Genomic DNA, 23339 nt, shown 5'->3' on the forward strand with positions numbered 1-23339 from the left:
CCCACAGAATTTTAGTTATGCTTGTTTAGAATTCAGATTCTCCAGAAAATGGTGACCAGGTACACAGGAAACAGAAAGTAGACTTGGCCTATGAAGGCTTCTGTCGTGGTTGCCATACTGTAGAGAGTCGCAGAGATCCTTTAGCTTTCTGGCTGTTAAAGGACTAGGTACGGTTTGGAGAACTTTGGGCAAAAAAACCCTTGAAAAATTCAAAACCAGTCTAAGGAGTCATGGGAGCTCCTCCCGCTCAGGAAGACTGTGCAGCTGATTTGCCTGCCTGAGAGGAGGAGCTTCCCATTTGTAAGACTGACCCTGGCATGGCACCACTGAGAAGGGTTGTCCACAGGTAGGCTCAAACCCACCCATTTTTATTGGGTGCAAGATAAACACAATCCTGCATGTATTGGCACTTAAAGCAGAAACTAGATCTTGATCTCCTAGTGTTAGATTTATGCGGCCACATCACTTTCACAATATAGACAGAATATTACCGTCCTCTATTGCTTAAGGTGCTGATGTCACAAATATTTTAGACTTAGGACTTTGAATCAGTGATATTCATTAAATGAGTATTGCTTTTTTTTCTCCCCTGCAGTCAAGGTAAAGGGGCTTCATTAATTATGTTCATGTGTGTTCCATTGTGACTGACTGGATAGAACCTCTTTCCTTCCCTTTAGGGCTCAAGGCTAGAAAGCAGGGCATTTATTAGCAGCGGGTATGATTTTCAGGATGGCAAACAAATGAAGCATTGGCATGCAAGAGTCTTACTATTCTAGCCTTTTCAAGCCCCGTTTGCCTGGTTGAAAGTACAGTGGGCCCTTGGTATCCGCAAAAGATCAGTATACTGGACCGCCCGCAGATAACCATGGGGCCCTCACGATGGCAACCCAAGTGCCTCTCTAAAGTGCCTGGGCGACCTCCTGAGGTGTGAGAAGGGAGCATGTGAACTCCCTGTGTCTTGTAACACCTGGATGCAACCAGAAGGCTCTTCATGCCCTCCAATCATGGGCTTGGCACCCGTCTTGTGAAATCTATAGGTGCCAAACCTGCGGATAAGGAGGGCCCACTGTAAAGGGATGGGACAGGCAGCAAATGCAACTGAGGTTTTGAGCTGGCTTGGCCAGTAAAATTAGGTATGTAGAATTGTAACTATGTTCCTTGCTTTGAAATGATTATTAATTGTTTTTTCTCTCCCTCTTCCTTATTGTGATGTTCCAGCAGCTTTGTCCATTCACATAGATACAGCAGACCCGGGCCCACCAGTGGCACACTCCCAGAGGCACCAGAACTGATTGGACAGACAGAATCTATTCATCAGACAGAAGCACCATCACTATCCCAGGCAGCTTTTTTAAAAAGAGAAGATGCTACAGGAGGTGGTCATTGACTGAACCTTGATGGGGCAGTTTTTCCTTTAAGAAGCAGATGGGCTTTCTTTATGTTGGACTTCAGCGTGATAGAGAATCCACATCAGATACCTTGATTGGCAGTAACCATCTCTTCAGTGTTAGCATGTGACATGCACCTTTTCCAGAATGATTTGTTTGCCCCATACATCCTGCAAATCATATTTGTGAATCTTTGTAAAATACATAATTGATGTTGGGGTTTTTACACTTCTAATGTCCCTGCTGTTGCTGGGCAAGTATTAATCTCATACTCATCTCTAACTGAAGCAACTGTCAGCAGCTGCTGTGGGCATGTACCAAATGCTTCTGGAGATTGTACAGCTTTGTTGCAAAGCTCTTCTTTCCTTGGATGTGGTTGTAGCAAACTCCTATGTTCAACAGGAGGAATTCTAATTGCATTGCTTTGCAGAGACAGAGCCTATATCTCTGGCAAGCATAAAAGTTGAAGACAAGCTAGCAGGGATCCTTGATCAGAGTGGAAGTTAAGAGGGGGAAAAACATTTTAATCTGGATTAGGTGACTTGAATTTTATATTGGGAACATTTCCAAAGACTACTTGTTGTTGATCAACAACATTTTAAGCAAACATGGGTTTGTCCCTTTCAGAAGAATCTATTAGCTTACTTTGTATAGTATTCTCCTTCCAGGTTTTTTCTTAGTGTATCATGGAGTGTCCTTGTATCGGTTTTAAATTTAACCCATACTTTCTCTGTTGGCTTCACTTTCCTGTGTCTTCAGATGTTGGCAGAAACATAAATGTACAGACTAGATACTCATGCAAGGAAATGTTGCAATGTATAACCCTTAAAGCGAATGACAATGAAAGGGACTATCAACTGTAGTTCCATTTTTTTAAGCTACTGCAAAAATCAGCTGAGACATTAATGTGAAGCCCATTTGTTGCTGTTCGAATAGCCTGTTGGATATCATGTGATTTCAAAGTAGCCTTTATCCAAGTATGACCACTTAACCCTGTCGCCTTCAAACTGGGATATTTCCTGCAGTATGAAAAGGAATCTTCCTTCTTGGCAGTATATACTAGGCAGGATATACTGCCTTTTATCCTACATCTCTGATTGCAATTTATTCATTATGGTGTGTCTGTGCGTTTGTGTATATATTGTATATCAATATATAGGGAGTGTGCCTTCTCCCTACAACTTCCTTCTCATTACTGTTCATTCTTCAGTATATGTAAGCAGGGTTGCAAAATAGTTGAAATTCCAAGGTACCTGCATCAAGTATTAGATGCCCTGGTGGTCATGTTCCTGAGATTTTTTTAATGCTTGTTTGCAGTAGGATGTGTCTCTATGCTTTTTATGTTTCTTTCTTGAATGACCAGCCTGAAACCTCCCACGAGGTTTCATTTCCACAAGGTATGCCTGGGTGTTGTGTGCAAAGCCAATAATATCTTTGCTTGGATCCCATTGGCTGTGTGGTATTTGAGGTACTAGGCAAACAGAGCCATAGCCCTTGCTTCTGTGCATACGGAAATCCCATCATGGGAAGCAAATTGGTGCTGCTTAGATGTGAAGGGTTAGCATTGTTTCATTTGCTCGTATAAGACTCTTGACCTGTAGTTCTCATAAAATGGAGCATGATACCTGGCTTAAGAACATGTAGTTATACACAAACAAGTTAAAATGGCAACCCTGGAGAGTTCACCATCAATTGTGATGATGGATTTTGTCACCTGTGGTATAGGTTTATCCAATAATGTAGAGTAGCTCACATATGCCTTACTAGTGTAGTTATGATAACAATGCCTTGCCTGTGCCTGATCCATGAACGGCGGTCATGCATCCCAGACAGATGTTCAAATCTTCAGTTGTAGTGCTCCTACCCCTTGAAACTGGTGCAACAAGAAAAATGGGTTTAATTCTATATGAAGGGTGCAGAAGCCAGCAATTTATCTGCATTCTCTAAAGTCCTGTGAGGGAACCTGAGGAGAGCCACCACCATCTTCATTGCTTTCAGAAGCATTAATGGGTTGTCTCCTGTACAAACTCCTCTGAGATGAAGGGAAGCTACCTTTTGGTATGTTATGCAACATCAAACACATCTCTACTGCATGATGGGCAATAGCTTGTGCTCTGATGATCCTGTAAAACCCACTCTTGATTTACTTCCTGTGTGCAGAATCAGTAATTATAGTAGGAGCGCCAACAAGTACAGTTGCAGCTTCACTAGTTTTCTTATTTTGTTGCTCTCTTATCTTTATTTTTCATCTTGTTTCCCCATATAACAGTGTCAAAATATAAAACAAAAATCTGTACCCAGTAGCTTTTAGGAATTTTGAATCAGACTCAGACTTGCTTGATTGTGACTTATTGCTGAGATTCAAAAAAAATCAAAGAAGTTTGAGTTTCTTTCTTTCTTTAAAACATATTTATGTGATAACATAAAAGACTGTATTGATCTGCATGGCCACTAGCGTCTTTAATGGGTCAGAATCCTAACGAAAATTGGGATAATAGCTTAGTATGTAAACCAAGAGGGTCCTGTGAATGCAGGTAATGGAAATGGTCTAAATTAACTTAATCCTGATTGGAATGTGGATTACATTTATTTTGTATGGTGGTAGAAACAAAATGGTGGCAGAGAGGAGGGCTCTCAATGGTAGGGCCCTGCCTTGCATTCTGAAGGTCCCAGGTTCATCCCTGGCATTTTCAGGTAGAACAGAGATATAATCACATTTGAAACCTTGCAGAATTGCTGCCAGTCAGTGTTGACAATACTAGATGGCCCAAAGGTCTGACTCTATATTAAAGGTGGCCTCCTGTGCTTCTGTGGAAGCAGTTACAGTGGCAGATATATGAACAGGACATGAATGGCAGCTGCAACCCATTTATATTTTAAAAATATTGCTGATCATATAATTGAGTCTGCAGGACTCGTAAGAAATGACAAACTTGGGCATAATTTAAGTTTTCTGTGTTGCTTCAAGTGTTTCTTTTTTATTTTAATGCTTGTACCAAGTTTTGTGCTGGAAAAAAAAAATCCTGTAATGAGCTGAGCATATTTACTTAAACAGCATTTGAAATGTTTTTCTCTGGTAGAGGAAGGGTGGCATTCTTGACTTTTTTCTCATGACCATCACATTGGCTATGCACTTGTTGAAATTGGGAGCCCTGTCGGCCAACCCCAAGTTGTGCCTTCTTCATAAGGATAAGGTGGTGTTGGGGCCTGATCCTATCTTCATGCTGAAGGTAAATTTAGTGTTCTGTCATGTGCAGGAGCTGGCTATGCCCTAGTTTTGTCCCATCCTCTGAATCCCAAAGCAAAAACCTTGCATACGCTACATGTACAGAGAATCTTGCTGTTTTATCCCAAAAGGACTCACAGCTCAGAAGAAGAGACATCATGTTTGTAGCCTTTCAAGGGTCTGCTGGGGACAAAAGTGTGACCGAGCACCCTGTCAGTGGCTATGAGCATGCGTTGAGTTAGCTTATCATGCAGTTGGGAAGGATTCACCTGGGATCATGCAGTTGGGAAGGATCATGACACATTATCTGGGGGAGGCATGCAACTTCAACTGCCTTTGACGGATATTCACTATTGGAGATCTGTAGGGCAGCTACCCACTCTCTGTCTATATCTTTTCAGAACATTATTAGGTTGATGTGGCAGCCTTGGTAGACAGCTTTTGGCAGGAAAGTTCTGCAGAAGGTGGTGAGGACCTGAGCAGTTCCCACTTCTCCTGACTGTCCTAGTATGTCAGCTGCTCAGGTAGATCCTGAAGAGTCAGAAATGCCCCTCTTTACCTGAGAAATTGAGAATTTCTTACCTGAGAAATCCTGTTCATGTCAGAGGGAGGGTGTTTGACCCACCTCTTCTACCAGGCTTTGCATCTCACTCTGTGAGGCAATGGGCAACATGTGTGGTAGTAACTAGGGCTCTTTGGGGACTACCGTGATCTGCCACAGCATCCTTAGCAGGGTGCTTCCCTGTACTTTTTATATAGTTATGTTTGTTGTTTCTATTTAACTGTTTTTCTGAGAAGTTCACTTTCAGCATTATGGGTTATCTTAGTGTGGGACAGAGGGATGTTTTGGTTTTCAAGGACCGTCTGGGGGTGGGATCACCTCAACAAGAGGAGGAGACATAAAGATTGACTTCTATGCCTCTTGGTCGTGGGAGGGCATTCCTTACCCTCTCCCCATAACAGGCATTCTCAGGCAAGAAATTCGCCCTTTAAAGCTTTATTTTGGAGACATTTCACTTGGGGCATATCAGTTGTTTTAATTTATACTCTAGGATTCCATTCCCGTTTTAACTGTGGAAAGCTAGTAGCATATAAGACCTTGAGGCTTCCATTCACATCAAAAGATGCATCCAGTCTATTCAATATTGCCTGGATAATGGGGAATGCATGTCTTCATTGGTTACAGATCTGGAAGGCTGTGGCTATGTGTGGATTTATTTCCCTAGACTGGACCACAGAATTTTTATATGAGATAACTATCTCTTTTGGTTTGCTGCTTCCCATCTGATGCAGTCCATCCAGTGACAGAGCTGACCTCTAATTTTATCCCTAGGCAGGACCCTGTAGCCTCAAACAACCCCTTTCTCTTCTTGCCAAATCACCAAGCGGAGAAATCTGAAGAGGCCTGAGGGCCACAAGTAATGTTTGCCAGTGGCGTGGAGGCAGAACCAGTATTCTGCTTGTCTGATGGCTCAATCACTATGTGGATATAGTTTGGAGTAGTTCACGCCTGGTAGTGAGTAGGAAACTGCCCTTAGCACCTGCCGCCAAAGAGTGTAGCCCGACATGCAGATATGGGAGTCAGTTACCCATGTGTTGCTTCCAGCTGCAGCTGTCAATACAGGCGTGCGTTGTTTAACAACCATACACTTAATGACGGAACACATATGCGACAGTGATCAAAGCATGATGAAGAGGCTCTTAATGAGGCAGTCAGTTCTCCGATAGCCTGCAGCAGTTTGTCTGTTTACACAACAACGAGGCTTTTAATGCAAAGAACAGGCAATCTATCTCCAGTAGCCTGTGCAGCCAGCAGTGTCCGGCAGGGAGTGTCTTTTTAAACAACAAAGACACTAGATTGGGTTGAATGTTCGCTTAATGACCTAATTGCATAATAACAAGGATAGGAAAACATATCCCCGCCATTAAGTGACACATACCTGTATAGCAGTGTTATATGGGAGATTTCTACACTTAAGGGTTAAACCGGAAATGCAGGAAATTGAATAAGCAGACATTTTTGTGTCATGTAGTAGTACTAGGAATCTTGCCATGCATACTGTCCTGCTGATAGTATGTTGATACTGCAGTTCCGCCTGTGTATTGTGAGTGAACAAGAAACCAGTCCACGTTTGTGCATGTAGAGCATGAGGATTGGATGCTCTCGATTCCTGTGTAAAGCTATTCAGCAAAAGGGCCCACGTCCTATCCTAGTCCCACCTCTCTGCATGTGTCGTGCGTTTCTCTTCTCCACTGTTGTCTGGAAGAGACAAATAACTGCATTTGATTTTCGAAAAGGATAACAAACTTTAGGCTCTCAAGCAGAAAAATCAGGAAATGCTGCATTTTGTTCCATCAGTAAATATGCTGCATTTTTATTTTTAAGAAATAAAAGCAGTGACCAGCTAAGCTTACTTACTACTCACCTGGCTTTTGTCATCTGATTCCTTCAGCGGTATTTGAATATTTTCACCTTCTTTGCTTAGACAACTAGATTCATGGTGCCAAAATACTCTTCTTCAGTATTCCATGGGAATTCTGTTTTGCAGATACAGCGGTGGAGCTTTGTGATGTTTGTGTCTGCAATATCTTTTTCACCAATGTTTACATTAATCTATATGTAGTATTGCAATAGTCATATCATGACCAGAGATCCAGGCTATGCATTGATTCAGAGAGCAGCTCTGTCCATGTTCTCCTTGAGGTGATAATCCTGTTTCTGCACGTACTCCGTTCCTTTCTGACGGGAATCTTTCTTTTACGGAGGAGCATTCAGTCATGAGCTCCCATGTACAGTCTGAAGTGGTGCAAGCTAGTCAAGGTTTACCACCTTAGGGAGAGCTAGGCTTCTGTGCGAGGGCTTATTTCAAGCTCATCCCCTCTGAAATCCACAGAGCTGCTCTCATGAGTAACTTATGTGAAACCTTACTGTGAGTGGCAGCTAATCTGAGTAGAGGCAATTTCTGAGCTTGGATGACTGGGCACCCTGTGCCATTTCAATAATCATAGTAGGCACTTCCCTTCTATGGGCGTTTTACTCACTGTAATTACCGCAGTTTCTCCTGTCGGTACACAGAAAGTCGTTTGCAGATGAATCAGACGTTGAGTTAGCCTTGGACTCTCAAGGGCTTTGCAAGCTCGATCAGGGCAAGTGATACAGTATATGCTATGTTGTGACTCTGGAATTTATTTTTAAAAAATATATCTTTTAGATAGCTTGCTTAAAATGTTAAATAAAGGTTTTCTGCGAACTGTGGCATGTATTTGTTTTGTTTCTTTCCTAGCCTCACATTCACATCGCAGCTTTCTCCATGACACTAGTGTTAACACCTGAGTTGGGGCAAAGTTGCCTTAGCCAAAGAGGCATCTGCTAGCATAAGTGCTGGGCAATACAGTAGCCAATTTGGGGGACAGTCCTAGTACTCACTTCCCTGGGAGTAGGCCCTGTTAAATGCAATGGGACTTCTACTCAGAAGTGAGTAGAACTATCTGTAGCATTGAACTATCTGTGATCAGCAAAGGAAACACCCTATAAATCCGGAATTTCCTGGCACATGATTTAATGGCATGCCTGACGTTCAAAACTCCATTTAGATAAGAAGTAGTCATTTGTAGGGTGTGTTTGTGTAAATTTGCATGATTTTGTTCCACGAAAATAGCATTCATTGAGAACATTTTGTGTGCTCCTAGCACTTTATGTGCATTGTCTCAGTCATCGTTATGACAAACTTGTAAGTTCAGGAGCATTGCCCACTGATACAGTGGGGAAGTTTGAGTGACAAATGATTTGCCCTACAGCCACAGCAAGCTCATGGCTGATAGAAATCAGAAATGAATTTTTGGTTCATGTTCTCACCCCACCTAGGTAGAGAACTATAATATTCAGTATCTATGCCAGTATGTATATTAATCTGTACATGTGTATACAGTTATGTATTAATAATATGTTGATGCTTGCAACACTTTTCATTGCTCGCTAACTCTGGGAGGCAGGATCATTCATTTTTACTTGTGAAACCGAGGTTGAGAGAGTGTGGATAGAGTCTTCCAGTGCTGCTAGAGTTTTTGTCAGGTTCTATACACTGCTGCAAGACAGAATTATGTGGTGCACAGGTTAAAAAGAAGTACAAATGGGATGCAGTATGACTGAAACACACTTTGCGTCATCTGACAAGCTTGGAATGCTGAACATTGGCATGTTTCCCAGAATGGTGTGCAGCAAGCAGCTGAGCGCCTTACGTGACCTGGCATAGACATAGGAGGTTTCTATAGGTTCTGCCTCTTGGCATAGTGATGTGCTGCAGATAATTGAAAACTGGATCATTGTGTTCTCCTTGGAATTTTTTTTTTTTTGTCAGGGGTGGTATGTCATCAAGCTAGAAAGGTGTATGTATAGTTCAGAGGGTGATATTGTAATATGTCATTGTTGACAGGCATCATAGACATAAAGTAGGCATTCACAACTTGACTCCAGGACAGGACTTTGTGCCACAATAGTTGCATATATGACAAGCATTACAAAACTGACTCATTTAAATAGTTTTTAATATTCAAGCTTCTGGGGGGGGGGGAAGCAAGGTCGAGAGAGCTCAGAAGTCAAAGGTAGCATGCCCTGGAATATTGGAATAAGAGCGGCTATTTTAATATGAATATACATAACAATTGGTGCAATCCTGACATTATTACCCTGTGACTGCCATTCTGTGGGTCAAGCCCCACCGAATTTGGTGGGGGCAATGCAACAGCAGTGTCTGGTGGTTTATGCACAAAATATACTTACAGGTGTCAGCTTAGTAGAAAAGTCTGCCAGTGACTTACCAGTAATGGTTATATTGGTGATGGCCTGTCTGTGGTTAACCAATCAGTGTTGATGGTTTCCAGGGGGAGAATACAGTGTTCAGGTATTGAATGTCTGCAGTTGACCACTGCCAAGAGGCAGAACTTATAGAAACCTTCCTATCTGTCAGGTCTTCTGTGAGTGTGCACACATGTGCTAGTGTTTTGACAGGTTTTAGCCCCCTCTGCTGGCTACCTAGATGTTAAATCTCTGGGGAACACATTCAGCTTTGACTGTACTGCCCAGGCAGACAGAAGCATGCACACAGTACCTGTTTGCTGCTTGCTTTTTTCTCCGTAGTGGGCTATTCAGTTAGTAAATGTTGCTGCAGGTCTTTGAGTTGTGTTGATTCTCTACTAAGTACAATTAGAACAGTTGTGAGATTAAATACTACATTAAAAATCTTTAAATCAAAACCACAAAGGAAACCATTTGGGGCAGTGCATTCACACACCACCTCCTGCACTGGGCAGTGTAATGCAAGCTCTTGCTGGCTATACATAAACAGTCCATAGACATTAGAAACAGTGACTCAGAGAGCCACCTTTGGTGTGGGTTGTGTGTTTGTTCAGCTGTAATGTTGGAAAGATGCAGTTTATCAGTGACAACCCGCTCATTTATAAAAAAAAAAACACAACAAGGCAGGACTAAGGTGATGTCATACTCATCAAGGTCTCCAACATTCTCAGAGACTGATCAGTTTCAGCATAGGAGACCCTAGGAGGGTGATAAAGCAATATAGTGGCTATGTGGGATTTGTCTCTTTGGCTGTGCAGCTCATTCAAAGTGAGCTGCAGTGTCCCATGTCTCATTTCAGCTTTGCCATAAGTGGGAAGGGAGAATGAGTACAGCCACTGCAGGGGATGTAGTTGATTAATATTGGGCACAGATGGGAGTGTCTGAATGTTATGCCTACCCCCTTATGGGCAGAAGGTCTGGTCTAGAGGGTAGAGCCTCTGTTTGCCTGAAGATAACATCCGAAGGTCGCCAGTTCGAGGCCACCGGCACCGTGAATGGTGAGACCTTGAAGCAGCTGACAAGCCAAGTCGAGTTATTCCACCTGCTCTTTGGCTGCCCTTCAAGTGAGATATGAAGGATTGTCAGCCTGTGTGGGAGGAAAATGGAGGCCAGAATGTGATACCAGATCATAAAAGATCCATCTGAAATGTTGTGGTTCTTGAAAGACAGAACCTTCTTCAACTGTAAAAGTCCCTATTGGGATTTAGTATTGCCTGCCTATGTAAACCGCCTTGAATTAAAGTCTGAGGAGAAATCTGACGACCAAAAAAGGCGGTATATAAATAATATAAATACCATTATTAGTATTAGTATTAGTATTATTAAGTCAGTCAATAGATTTAATAGAGGGGAATGCTTCATTGCGGTGGCTTTTGATAGTTGGGGATGTCCCACCTACATTTGGAATAAGTGTTGGCACAAGATGCTGTTTTGTGTAATGAACCAAATTACAGGGAAGCAAACTCTTGACAGGCCTGAAGAATCCAAGCATTTTTAGTGTTCCTGAAATTCAAGTTGGATGCAAAGGATACCAACAGTTACTATAGTCACAGTCCAGTCCTATCCATCCTCCCTGCCAATGCAGTAGCACAAAAATGGCTACTGCTGCATCCAGGTGGGGCAATTGCTGTGTAAGGGAACAATCTTCCCTTACCTCAGGGATAAGCCTCTGTGGCTTGCGGGGAGAGAGTCTACTCAGACCTGCGCTAACTAAATAGCTGGCACAGGTCCACATGGACCTGTGTCATGGGATCAGGTCTGAGAAGGGGGTTAGGATTTGGTGGCTGCCAAACCCAACCCTTTCCCAGAGCCATTTCGCCCCCACCGCATTCCACCCTCCTCCACCCCTTCCACTTATGCTGACTTACCTGCTCCTGGCAGTGCACTTCGTAGCATGATGTCAGAGCACTTTTTACGACTGGTGTTGACTGCTTTGTGGCAGCGCCAGCAGTCGACCACTCATATAGTATTTGCATGGTAAGTATAGAATTGGGCTCTTGATAGTTAATTGATAAAAATGCTCCAGGTCAGATTTTGACAGACGCCTGAAGGGAAGGAAGAAGAGCCACCTCTTGCAACATGGCTCCCAGGAATGCTGATGGTTGATGTATACCATTTATGGCACTTTCTGTCATCAGGTATGGAGGTGGCTGCTGGTTAAAAGGAGATTGGAGATATTCATGGAGGGCATGTCGGTCTACAGCAACTGACCTTGAAAGCTAAATAGACTCTTTGATTCAGAGGCAACTTACCTCTGGACATGTTGCTGGTGGAGGTGGGTGGTAAACAGCAGGGGAGGCTGTGGCCTGCTGGTGAGTTTCTCAGAGGCATCTGGCTTGGCACTATGGGCTAGATGGGCCTGTGATCTAATTCAGCAGGGTGGTTCTCATGTTCAAATACTGTTACAAAGGAGACAGCACTTCAGGAGACAGCACTGCAACTGCTGAGGTAGCCAGAACTTCCTCACTACAGAGTTCCTCTTCTTCCATCCAAATCTCCCTTGGACTTCATAACTTCTGTCCATGCTGGCTTTTGCCCTACGCTATTTCAATGACCGTCTGCAGTCTGAGAGAGGGGCAGACGCTCCACCTTGGGCACTTCACCATCACCTCCTTCCACTTGTGAGTGCTGGTGTACATGTGACACCTTCCATAGGAAGGCCACTGAAAAGTCTTCCCCAGTGACAAGTGCTGCATGTGGTGTCTGCAACAGCTAGCTACATAGATTGCTGGCATCACCTGGAGAGTCTCCAGTCCTCTCCACCTATTCCTGCCCATGTTTATAGCCATAGGGCAGATCACTGACTTTTTTGCAGCTTCCCTGTTGCAAGTAGGACATGCATGCCACCCCAAGTTGCTGCAATAAAGGGTGCTCAGGATCTGCTTCTCCTTCAGCAGTTTCTCCACCATCCAATCTGTGCAGACGATCCAGGTAATGACTGAAGTGCCTTGCAAATGGTGGTCTTTAATTTTGAGATGGCGGCTGCCTGCTTGGTTAGACCTCTGGCAGAAAACGAGCACAAACAAGCACAAATCTGTTTTGCTTGCACCCATGGGAAGGGCTTGCCCTGAGCAGAGAGGTAAAAATTAAACAAATGGATTGGCACCGGATACCACCTCTTTTTTTCCTTTCCTCCTTGCCCTGTTTATAGATGGGGAAAGCATTAACTTGGAATAATCAATGTAACTTCCTAGAGAGCCCTTTGAGTAAAAGGCTTGTCATGTTTCTTCATTTAGTGGAACAGATGGGGCCTTGGTGTCGAGAGGCCAGGGCTGTTCCCCCTACAGATGGATGCTCCAGCTTACAAAATGTGTTCCATAGGTTGGTTGGTGACAGACTCTGCACACAAATCTTTCTTTTTCATGGAAAGTTCTGGGACTCTGGGATCAAACCTCTGAGAGTAATTAGTGCTGCTGAGAATGCCCAAATCCTCAGGCAGAGTTTCTTGAATGTTCCCCAATCATGAGAAAATGTGCTAGTTTTCCCTAAATGTTTTGTTGGCATGTAACTTTACTAAGGTCCTTTAACCACCTCTTTAATATAACTATGTGTGCCAAATTGGTAACATATCTTGGAATCCGTATGTATCATCCCTATCAGTTTTGAGACCACTACTCACTGGCAGGTGTTTGGTCAGCACCACTGGTGTAGCTATCTCCTCTGGCACCTGGGACCATGACTGAAGATGTCACCCCCCCCCCCCCCCGGAAGTAACTGCAGTGACATGACATCAGTGCCAATTACTGGGCATGCTTAGAGCAGTTCACTCTGAGCAGCTGACCACTATTTTCCTGCTTGGGATGCACAACCACTTTGAGTGGCTGAGATGTGGGGTGTGTGGGAGAAAGTACTGTGGTGGTGAGGAGGTAGTTGCTCTGAGTGGACATCCATTTCTTTCTCTTTCCCCCCTGCATCACTAAGCAATGGTATCATAAGACCAATAGCAGGTGATGTGGATAACATGATGAGACTCTGCATCAGTGGGGCTAATATAGATAGGTATTACTGGAAATGGTCACCATGGCTTAGATGCGTAATGGAGGGGGGCATGGAGGAGAACTGCAGCTGAAGGGAGCTTTAGCACTTTTTACTCCTCTGCAGTTCTGCTTCTGATCAGGCCCTCCCCCTGCCGCATCCTATTTGAAAGAGGAAAAGAAGCCTCAAGTTTGACCATAAGAGCAACTAGTATGCAAGAGCGTTATGTGGAAAATACAATTTTATGAGCGGGAGGAAACCTGTAAAAGAAAGGGTGAACCCATCACAAAAAGAGATTTGTCTGTACTTTGAGTTTTATGTATATTTAAAAGATTTATATAACATAAGAACAGCCCCACTGGATCAGGCCATAGGCCCATCTAGTCCAGCTTCCTGTATCTCACAGCGGCCCACCAAATGCCCCAGGGAGCACAACAGATAACCTCATTCTGGTGCCCTGCCTTGCATCTGGCATTCTGACAAAGCCCATTTCTAATATCAGGAGGTTCCGCATGCACATCATGGCTTGTAACCCGTAATGGATTTTTCCTCCAGAAGCTTGTCCAATCCCCTTTTAAAGGCATCCAGGCCAGATGCTGTCACCACATCCTGTGGCAAGGAGTTCCACAGACCAACCACACGCTGAGTAAAGAAATATTTTCTTTTATCTGTTCTCACTCTCCCAACACTCAATTTTAGTGGATGTCCCCTGGTTCTGGTGTTATGTGAGAGTGTAAAGAGCATCTCTCTATCCACTCTGTCCATTCCCTGCATAATTTTGTATATCTCAACCATGTCCCCCCTGAGGCGCCTCTTTTCTAGGCTGAAGAGGCCCAAACGCCGTAGCCTTTCCTCATAAGGAAGGTGCCCCAGCCCAGTAATCATCCTAGTCGCTCTTTTTTGCACCTTTTCCATTTCCACTATGTCCTTTTTGAGATGTGGTGACCAGAACTGAACACAATACTCCAGGTGTGGCCTTTTCAGAGCGCGATACCATAGTCTTTCGAGACTGAAGGTTGCCAACATGAGGTGTGGCCTTACCATCGATTTGTACAATGGCATTATAATATTAGCCGTTTTGTTCTCAATACCTTTTCTAATGATCCCAAGCATAGAATTTGCCTTCTTCACTGCCGCTGCACACTGGGTCGACACTTTCATCGACCTGTCCACCACCACCCCAAGATTTCTCTCCTGATCTGTCACAGACAGCACAGAACCCATCAGCCTATATGTGAAGTTTTGATTTTTTGCCCCAATGTGCATGACTTTACACTTACTGACATTGAAGCGCATCTGCCATTTTGCTGCCCATTCTGCCAGTCTGGAGAGATCCTTCTGGAGCTCCTCACAATCACTTCTGGTCTTCACCACTCGGAAAAGTTTGGTGTCGTCTGCAAACTTTGCCACCTCACTGCTCACCCCTGTCATTTATGAAGAGGTTGAAAAGCACTGGTCCCAGGACAGATCCTTGGGACACACCGCTTTTCACTTCTCTCCATTGTGAAAATTGCCCTTTTCCTAAAGCTCAAAGATTTATAATTGAGCACTGTTAATTGGGTGAAGATGCACCTTTCAAAGTGGTGGCTCTCTTATATTTAATAGGGGAGAGCAACTGTCCTGATTCATCCCAGCAGAGCATCTTTGCCAGTGGCTTTTTGCTGGAGTTTCCCTTGTGTCTTTCTTGGGGGGGGGGGGGGAATTGGGACACAGTGCAATTTTTACATTTATTTTGATATTGTAACCACTTCGTAAAATTATAAGAAGCATTTTTCAACCAAGAAATGCCCCATGTGTGCATTTTGAATAAGAGACACTAACTTTCAAAATATTAAAAACCCCAAACATAATGTGTGGACAGGCCCTGTTAAACCAGAAGACTCTTATCAATTCCACTCAGAAGTATAGAGAGAAAGAAGAGGAGCTGGCATTCTGCCTGCAGACCAATAGAGCCACATAAAATGGCTGTCTGGTCTGGGACATAGCTCAGTCTGAATCCAAAACACATTATTCTCAGCTGACTAATCTCTCCAAGTTCCCCAGGATTGTGTGCAGCCAGTCTCTTGTGACTCTTCTTCCTTGCAAACTTCTTTAGAAACTGCTTGTGCTTAGATTTTACAGGTTGTGCTTACAGATTTCACATAAGGAACCAAGAAATAGACAAATTCCTAGGTCATAATTGTAACCGATAAGTACTTTTACTCCCTTATTGTCTCCTCTAGCGAATACTGGTGGTTGTTGTAGATATTTTGACCCATCAATGTGGATAGTTTTCTCTTCTTTCCTTGGCACCATCCTGTCATATCATGTGCCACTTGCATGTTTGCGCGACTGCTTGATTTTTAGGTTGAACTGAATGGGATGCCTCTCTTTCTTGAATAAATGGTGCCCCTACTTGCCTGAATCATTGGCTGTAGAGAGGAAGTGATCTTTCCCTGCATCTATTTAAATACCAGGATGGAGCAAGCAAACTTGCTCGAGTGCATCAGACTTTGAAAGGAAATCCACAACTGATTAGTGAGCTAAATCCTGCCTCCCTGACAAATGCCCTGTTCCCGCTTCTATTCGGAAAGCTCAGGAAGGATCGAGTGTCTTCTTTCACCAGTTTGGCTGTTCTTTTTGTCATCCTTCCTGTCTGTGTTTCCAGTCCTTTTCCCTTGCTCGGGCTCTTTAAAGGCAATCATTGTCAGCATTTGTCATTAACCTTTTTCATTTTTATTTATATTTTGAAAAAAGAGAATGGCAGAGAAAGCAGGAAGCAATGGTAACAGCAGGGCAATTGCAGATGAATAATGAAAGGATTCATCACAGCCATACCAGGATATATATATTTTTTGCAGCCAAGCGAGACGGATTCCCATCACAGCTCGGGGACTTGTTCCACACAGCCACTCATCTTTCATGCTGAAGGGGAAGGGAAAGGTGGAGACAGTATCATTATGGATATAACTGGGCTCGGAAGTGACTGGTCAAGGTTGCTGCTTCACTCAAGACAAAGCTGCTTATAGGACTGGAATTCTATATGTATACCATACTATTCTCTCATAGAGTGGCTGTCCTTTCTGCGTGAAATGCTTAGAGTTTGTTTGCAGACAATAGTCATTGAATCTGGAAACCTTTTCTCTGAAGTAGTATAGAAAATTTTGATCCAATCTCAAATGCCTGGCATGTTATGATACACTGACCGCTTTGGCTTGAGCTCCACAAATTCATGTTCCTTTCATGTCTTCTCCCACATTTATCCATCAAGCGTGCAGATGTATGTCTGCCATTTGCTCATTTTACAATACCTTTGCTGATCAATGATCTCTTGCAGGTTTTCAGTTTCTTTTTCTAGGTCTTTGGTTCTTCAGTTTCTCTTGGAAGCTATTTTAAAATATTTATACCTTGATCTCGGGTGGAGATCAGTGCTCAAGGTGACATACAATCACAGTTTTTAAAAAAAAAAGATAGAATAATAAAAATAATTAAACAAAACAATCACAACAGCAAAACTACAGACCACATTTTGTGAGCCCCCAAGCTTTCTTAAAAGCCATCTCGGCAACCCTGGGGAGGGGTGGCATTCTGCAACTAGGTGCTGCATGCAGTTGACAAGGGCCTCTTGTTATATCTCAGACAGTAGGGGTGCGATCAACAAAACCTCTTTTGAACAGAGGGCACAAACAACTCTCCGTACGTCTTTGAAACGGTGCAGATTTGAACTAGAAGAGAGTATGTTCTTCCCTGTTTTGGATAATCCATACAGGGGTCATTTTAGATTCCTTCTTATTTTCAATTCAGCCTTGGCTGAATTTAAGTTTTCTTTGTTAGGTTGAAGATATACTTGTCTATCTGTGTTAGACCTGTTTTATTTAAGCAACTTGATTGTATCTTTGTCCAATGTTTTCCACCCAAGATAATATATTTTTGTAACTCCTTCTGTTTCAGTTCTTGGGAGGCAGTATGATGTGTCACGTGGTGGTTTAGCTTTTTTCCACCCTTCCTGTCCTCCAAACTCTTCTCGATTTATTCTCTTTTACAATATGGTCTGGTCACAGAGAATTAGAAATAATTGTTAGTATACACAATTCAGTTCCATTATATAGAATTTCTGTCCGTAGCATTTCAGGAATTCCTTTCCTGAGTGAGTGTTGAGTGGTTGGATCCTGCATGCAACAAATCTTGTTAGAATCTTTTTTTTTTAATTGTCCTTGCTTTGCTTCAATCTCTGATAATTATTTATCTAAGCCGTATTTTGGTTTCTGAGAAAACTGAAACCAGTGAGTTAAATGGGCAGTGTAAAATTATCCATGTATCTAATTACATATAGGCCTACAGACACTGGAGGATGTAATGGCCAGGTGATTAAAGAGGTTTTCTGCAGTTGCGTGTGTTAGGTTTGAATCTTGGTCTTGTGCTGGCTGGCTGCCTTCAATTTGTTCAGTGAAAATGTGAACCTGTCATGGCACAATCCTATCCCCCTTCTGTGCTGGCAAAGGACTCATTCTACTGGGGCCGACTGTAGCAAACATGCCATAAAGCACATGGTGACAGCACAGGTTCCAGGCCCTCCAGCAGGAAGACCTGTGCCATCCTGCCCATACCAATGCAGGGAGCAGCATGTGCTGGAGTAGATAAATCCCTGCTGGGCAGTGCAGGACAGGGCCTCTGAGAGGAATTTTATCTGGGATACAAAGTTTCTTTTGAGCCTCTTTGCAAAGGGGGAGGGGTGAAACAGAGCTGGGGAGGGTGGTGATGGTTGCATAGAATAGGGGCAGGGAGGGGCAAAGCAGGGTGAGGGGAGGGTAGAGACAGCTGGAAAAGACTTTGGAGCCCAGCTCTACCCACTCATGTGGCATCAGTAGTGTCCTCAGCATCCCATGCGGGCAACAGGTCTGAGTAGATAGGAAAATGTCAGATCCCAGGACATTTCTGGGCCCCCTCCTTTGGCTCCTGGGCCCCCCTTTTCACCCTGGGCCCAGGTACTCCCTTTACCCCCCTCTCCTAGGCCCTGGTGCATGGGCATGGGAATAGCAGAGAGAGGGGAAGAATGGGGCTGGGAGAGTGGTGGCAAGGGTCAGATTGGACCCAGAAGGGGAGTGGGATCAGCAGTGCCGGTGCACGCCATATCCTATCCCACTTCCCAGGCCTGATCTGTTGAGATGGATCAACTTGGCCTTGCGCCAGCAATTTTTCTGGCACAGGTCCAGGTAGACTGGCTGGGGCAAGAGGATGATTGACCTCTTATGTTGAAGAGACCTCCAGCATATAAAGTTCCCCTGTGGGATGCAGCACAAACCACGCTGACCCCGTACATCGGCACAGGGGAATTTTCTCTGGATTGGGCTTTTTCTGGTTCAAACTATGTCCCTCTTTATAGAGCACAAGGCTTACAACTCAGGAGGGATGGGCAGTCACTTGGGGAGGCAAAACCTCCACCATGATGATTTCTCATGGGCCCTTATCTTCACTGAATCTTTATTCAATGCGATAAAGAATATAGTTAGTATCATCAGTGCCAGTTGCTTTCCCCTACAGTTCAGAAAAGGAAGAGCAGAGAAAAGCAGTTGCTGCAAGACAGAGCAAGAGAGGCAAACAGCCAGAAGTGACTTCATCATTTCCTCTGTTAAGAAAGAACGAGACTGCTGCAGCAATGATGACAGAGCAGCAAAACTATTGATTGCCCCTTCCTTACATGGGATGCAGGAATGATGTCTGGAAGGCAGGATTCCAGCAGCATCTGCCTGAAATGGCTGTCAAACGAGGCCCCTCTAGGCACTCTTTTGGTGCCTCTTTAAGAGGCTAACATGGGAACTGGCTCCAAGTTTCATGTCGGTGCTTAATCCAGCCATTTTCAACCACTGTGCCGTGGCACACTGGTATGCAGCGCATGGTCCCCAGGTGTGCCACGGGAATTTGGGAGAGGGTCATTTATCAATAGAACCATTTGGGGGATGTGAGCCACCCACTGACCACACAGTATGCCTTGTCAATTGCCAAAAAACCGATGGTGTGTCTTGCCAGTGTGCCATGAGACGAAAAAGGTTGAAAATCACTGGCTTAAACACCGTAAATACTGAACACCGTATTCGGTTCTGATTCTTTCATGAATATATTGCTGATCTCAGTGTTCCTAGAAGGGCCCTGAATGGAGAAAACTTTGCTGGTGCAGATTTGCAGAACCTGTTTTGAAAGACTTTAGTCCTTGGTGCACATATGCAAGCGGAATCAGTGAACGATCAATTTGCTAGAACATTTATCATTCTTCTTTCTGGTATCCAAGCATCATTAGTACCATAGACAAAGCAAACTGGTGTACAGAGAAGCTAGGAGAAACTGAGGAGCAGCGTGGCCCAGTAGGTAGAGGGTTGGTCTTGGACTAGGTTTCAAGGATAGCTTTGGTTTGAATGGGTGACGGATTCTATCAGATTCTTGTTATCTGCAGTGGGAATATTGATGACCAAGTTCATTGAATGAAGTAAGGGTTATAAAGCTCTTAGGTACGGTTAAAGATAGATATGTAATAGTGATAGAGAGGAAGATGCTTCTGTTTGAAAAAGGCAAGGGGCACTTGCAGACTGATCTCTGACACTCATCTTTTGGATATGGTTCTACTATTAAGTGCTGTACAAAGAGCTAGAAATGGGCAGGTCCCTGATGAAATAGTTTTATTCTACAATGAATGTTAGTTTTTAAGGCACCACAAGAATATTTGTTGTTGCAACAGGCTAATGTGGCTGCTCGCCTGGAAGTGATAGTCTGGTAGGGCTTGAAGATTCCCATAGTAAGCTGGTTCGGTGTGGTGGCTAAAAGTGGAAAGCTGGCAAGTGAAAGCCCTGATGTTGCCATTAAATTTCCAGATCAAATGTCAACTGTGAACACATAGTGGCTGTCTGCTGGCATCTTTTCCTTGGCATCTTTTTAGATTGTGAGCCCTTTTGGGACAGGGAGCCATTTAGTTATTTGATTTTTCTCTGTAAACCGCTTTGTGAACTTTTAGTTGAAAAGCGGTATATAAATACTGTTAATAATAATAATAATAATTAGGTGGACCTCTTGGTTTTGTCAAACAGCTCAGTCTCAGCTTTAGGCCCCCACCATAGCTCTGTTTTGCCAGATTCCCAGTCCAAACTTCACCTAGAGAATTATGCCCACTTTTTAGCTCCCCTTCTTTCCCCAACAATGACCCTAGTTCTCCACTGCAGCACTGCTTTACCCCACTATCAGGGTAGCTCGCCTGTTCAAACTGCAGAGGTCCTCCTTCCTCCCCTCTCCTGCCAGCAGCTTCTCCAGCCACTACAGCAGCACGTTGGTCCTCCGCAAGTCTTGGGCATAGCAGCCACACACCAATCTCAGTGTCTCCAGCAGTCCATTCATCCATCTGTCCATTAGTCAGCTAGTCCATTTGTCAGTCAACAGGTCCAGTAATCCATCAGCAAATCCATTAGTTCCACAGTCCATTATCCATCAGTTCCTTCCTCCAAGCTTTCCTCCTTCTACTACCCACCAAACTCTCCCTTCATCAGGTGCTGCTTTTATCCCTTAATAACCTGGTTGCCTCTAGTGGCTGCAGCTGTGCAGCAGACCCACTACTAGTTAGAGCCCTGGGATTAAGCCTGCCAGAGCAAGGGGCCATTGTTGACACCACACCCTATCTCCTCGAGGGATCTTGCGCATTTCCATTACAAGCTCCCTGTTTGAAATCGAGGGGATAAAAGTTGCTGGACAGAGTGGTTGAAAGGATTACTGAGGCAACGCATGTAAAATTTGAAGCATCCTTATAGTACAGCAATGCCTAAGCAATGTCAACATCTGTTTTTCATGTTTTAAGCATGATCAAGAAATAAAGTTCAACATGGAGTCAGCAACAGAGAAGAATGCTGGATTCTCAGTTGCTGGGGTCAACGGGGGTTGAGAACAAGTTTAGCTTCCCCCACCACCATCACCAAAACACTCCTTACTTATGGGGAAAAGTAAAGTGCTGCATTTGTGAACCACATTTTAAAAAAAATGTGTTAAGAAGCAAAAACTGCCCGTAAGTTGGTACTGGAAAGACCAGTCAGCAGTGTGTATTGCAGGAGTGGGTTTGAACAATGTCAAGCAGCTCCAAGATTGTGGTGTTGGGCAACATGGTTCAAAAACTGTCAACACCTCAAAAACCCTCTTGAACCTGATGTCAGGGACTTGGGGGGAAGCTTTTAGAAACATTTTACATCTCTCCAAAACCCTGCAGGGACAGAAGTAGCTTCTGGCTTGAGGAAGGAAGTGTTCTTTCCACTTCCTCAAGATCAGGAGGCCATTTTTTAAATGTTCAGGCTATCAGGAAGAAGGGCCTCAATGATGGGCAAGGGAGGTGTAAAAGACGTCTTTCAACTTCTCCTTGCCATGCCATCGTTGAGGTGGTGGCGGATGTTGCAATGGACAGCATTAGGCCATCTTCCCCAGTTGGTACATGAGAGAGGTGAGTGGCAGTGTGGGACGGTAGTGAGTTGTTTGGGGAAAGAACTGGAACTTTCTATTCCTTCCTGTCTTTTGAACTTCATATGTCTTTAGCTAGTTGTTTTTAAGAGGTTACAGTATAGAAATTGGTTGCAGGGAAGAACTTGCCTACTTAACCATGCTTCAGACTCCTTTTTGCAGGTATTGGGATGTACAAGGATGCAAAAATCAAGATACAAGTTGAAGGAGTCAGAGTGGGATGTGGAATGACAGAGGAAAAACCTGGATTGTTTGTGGATACAGTATTGTAAAGAACTTTATTAACTGGAGTAAATTTGTCTAATTGTAATGCCAACTTTAAAGGCTAGAGCAGGGGTCTCCAGATGCGGCCCGTGGCGAGCTTCTATTCGGCCTGCAGCCAGCCTCTTGTCCCCTGAAAGTCTCTGGCCCACTTGGCCAAACATGACTGGAACTATGCTCAGGTTGAGTCTGGAGGGTGTTCTAAGGGCCAGAGAGGTTGAATGAATGAGCCCATTCATTCATTTATTCACTCATCTAAGTTCCATCTCTAATTTATTTATATAAATTTTATATTTTTTCTGGCCCCCAACGCAATGCAAGATATATGATGCGGCCCTCTGGCCAAAAAGTCCCCTGGGCTAGAGGACTGGTGTTACCTTAGTACATGATCCAGGGACACCAAATTGTTGGGGACACCAGACTGTTGGAGAGGTCATGGTATGTGTTCCAGCAAAGTGGCTCCCTGGTGGGTAGGTGTTCATTGTGAGACATTTCTGACTGATGCTTAGTTTCAAACAAAACAGGGTGACCTGAAGTAGTGGAGGAGAAGGCCCTATAGGAGAGAAGAACCACAGTTTATAGCTGAGTGTAGAAGGGGGCATTTTGACTGCTACCTCAGTCAGTTGTGATATCCTGGTACTTCAAGGATGAGTCTGTGCCTGTCAGCCTTTCAGCTTCTACAGAGTTTGTGAAGGTACAAGAGCCTATCCTCTCTCTCACATTTGGTCATGATTATTGTCCTTGTTTGCTGTCACGTCCATAGCCACAGTTCCACCATTAGAAGCCCCATTTTATGTGCTTTTGGTGCCAGTCGTGAGCATGGGGGCTGGTGCTCCAGATTCCCACCTTTCCTCTGCAGGACTTGCATCCTTGCAGGAGGGAGAGCATCTCGGCAGCTGATTTGACCTTGTGCTTTGTTTTTGTTTGATTCTCTTTGCACATGTCTCTAATTGATCTTGAAAAGAAGGGACAGTTAAAGAAGACGTTAAGGTGAAATGAAGCCATAACTGTGACTGGAGACTTTTATTAAGTGTGGCAAAGTTCCCTGGGCTGCGTTGAAATTGTTTATTGATTTTGGTATGGCTGGATGCTTCGGAGTAATCGCCCACAGAACCACTGGAGGGGAGGAGGGGGGAGAGAGAGTGCAGAGGGAAAGCAGAGGTGCTCTGCTGTG

General features: G+C 44.0%; 2 protein-coding genes across 4 annotated transcripts in view; both read left to right on the plus strand.

Moving 5' to 3' along the window:
* The window catches only part of GPATCH2L (G-patch domain containing 2 like), a 50272-nt gene extending 42424 nt beyond the window's left edge, over nucleotides 1-7848 (plus strand). For 2 of the 3 annotated variants that reach the window (XM_066627493.1, XM_066627477.1), the window contains exon 10: nucleotides 1219-7848. In XM_066627493.1, coding sequence (XP_066483590.1) covers nucleotides 1219-1292 — 74 coding nt within the window. In that variant the 3' untranslated portion in view covers nucleotides 1293-7848. The remainder of the gene's footprint in view (nucleotides 1-1218) is intronic. The other variant, XM_066627486.1, reaches the window with a different exon arrangement.
* ESRRB (estrogen related receptor beta) overlaps nucleotides 1-23339 on the plus strand; it is a 332439-nt gene that overhangs the window by 59149 nt on the left and 249951 nt on the right. The gene's annotated exons all lie outside the window — the stretch shown is intronic.

The sequence above is a fragment of the Tiliqua scincoides genome, chromosome 1, assembly GCF_035046505.1.
Source record: "Tiliqua scincoides isolate rTilSci1 chromosome 1, rTilSci1.hap2, whole genome shotgun sequence".
NCBI classification, from domain to species: domain Eukaryota; kingdom Metazoa; phylum Chordata; class Lepidosauria; order Squamata; family Scincidae; genus Tiliqua; species Tiliqua scincoides.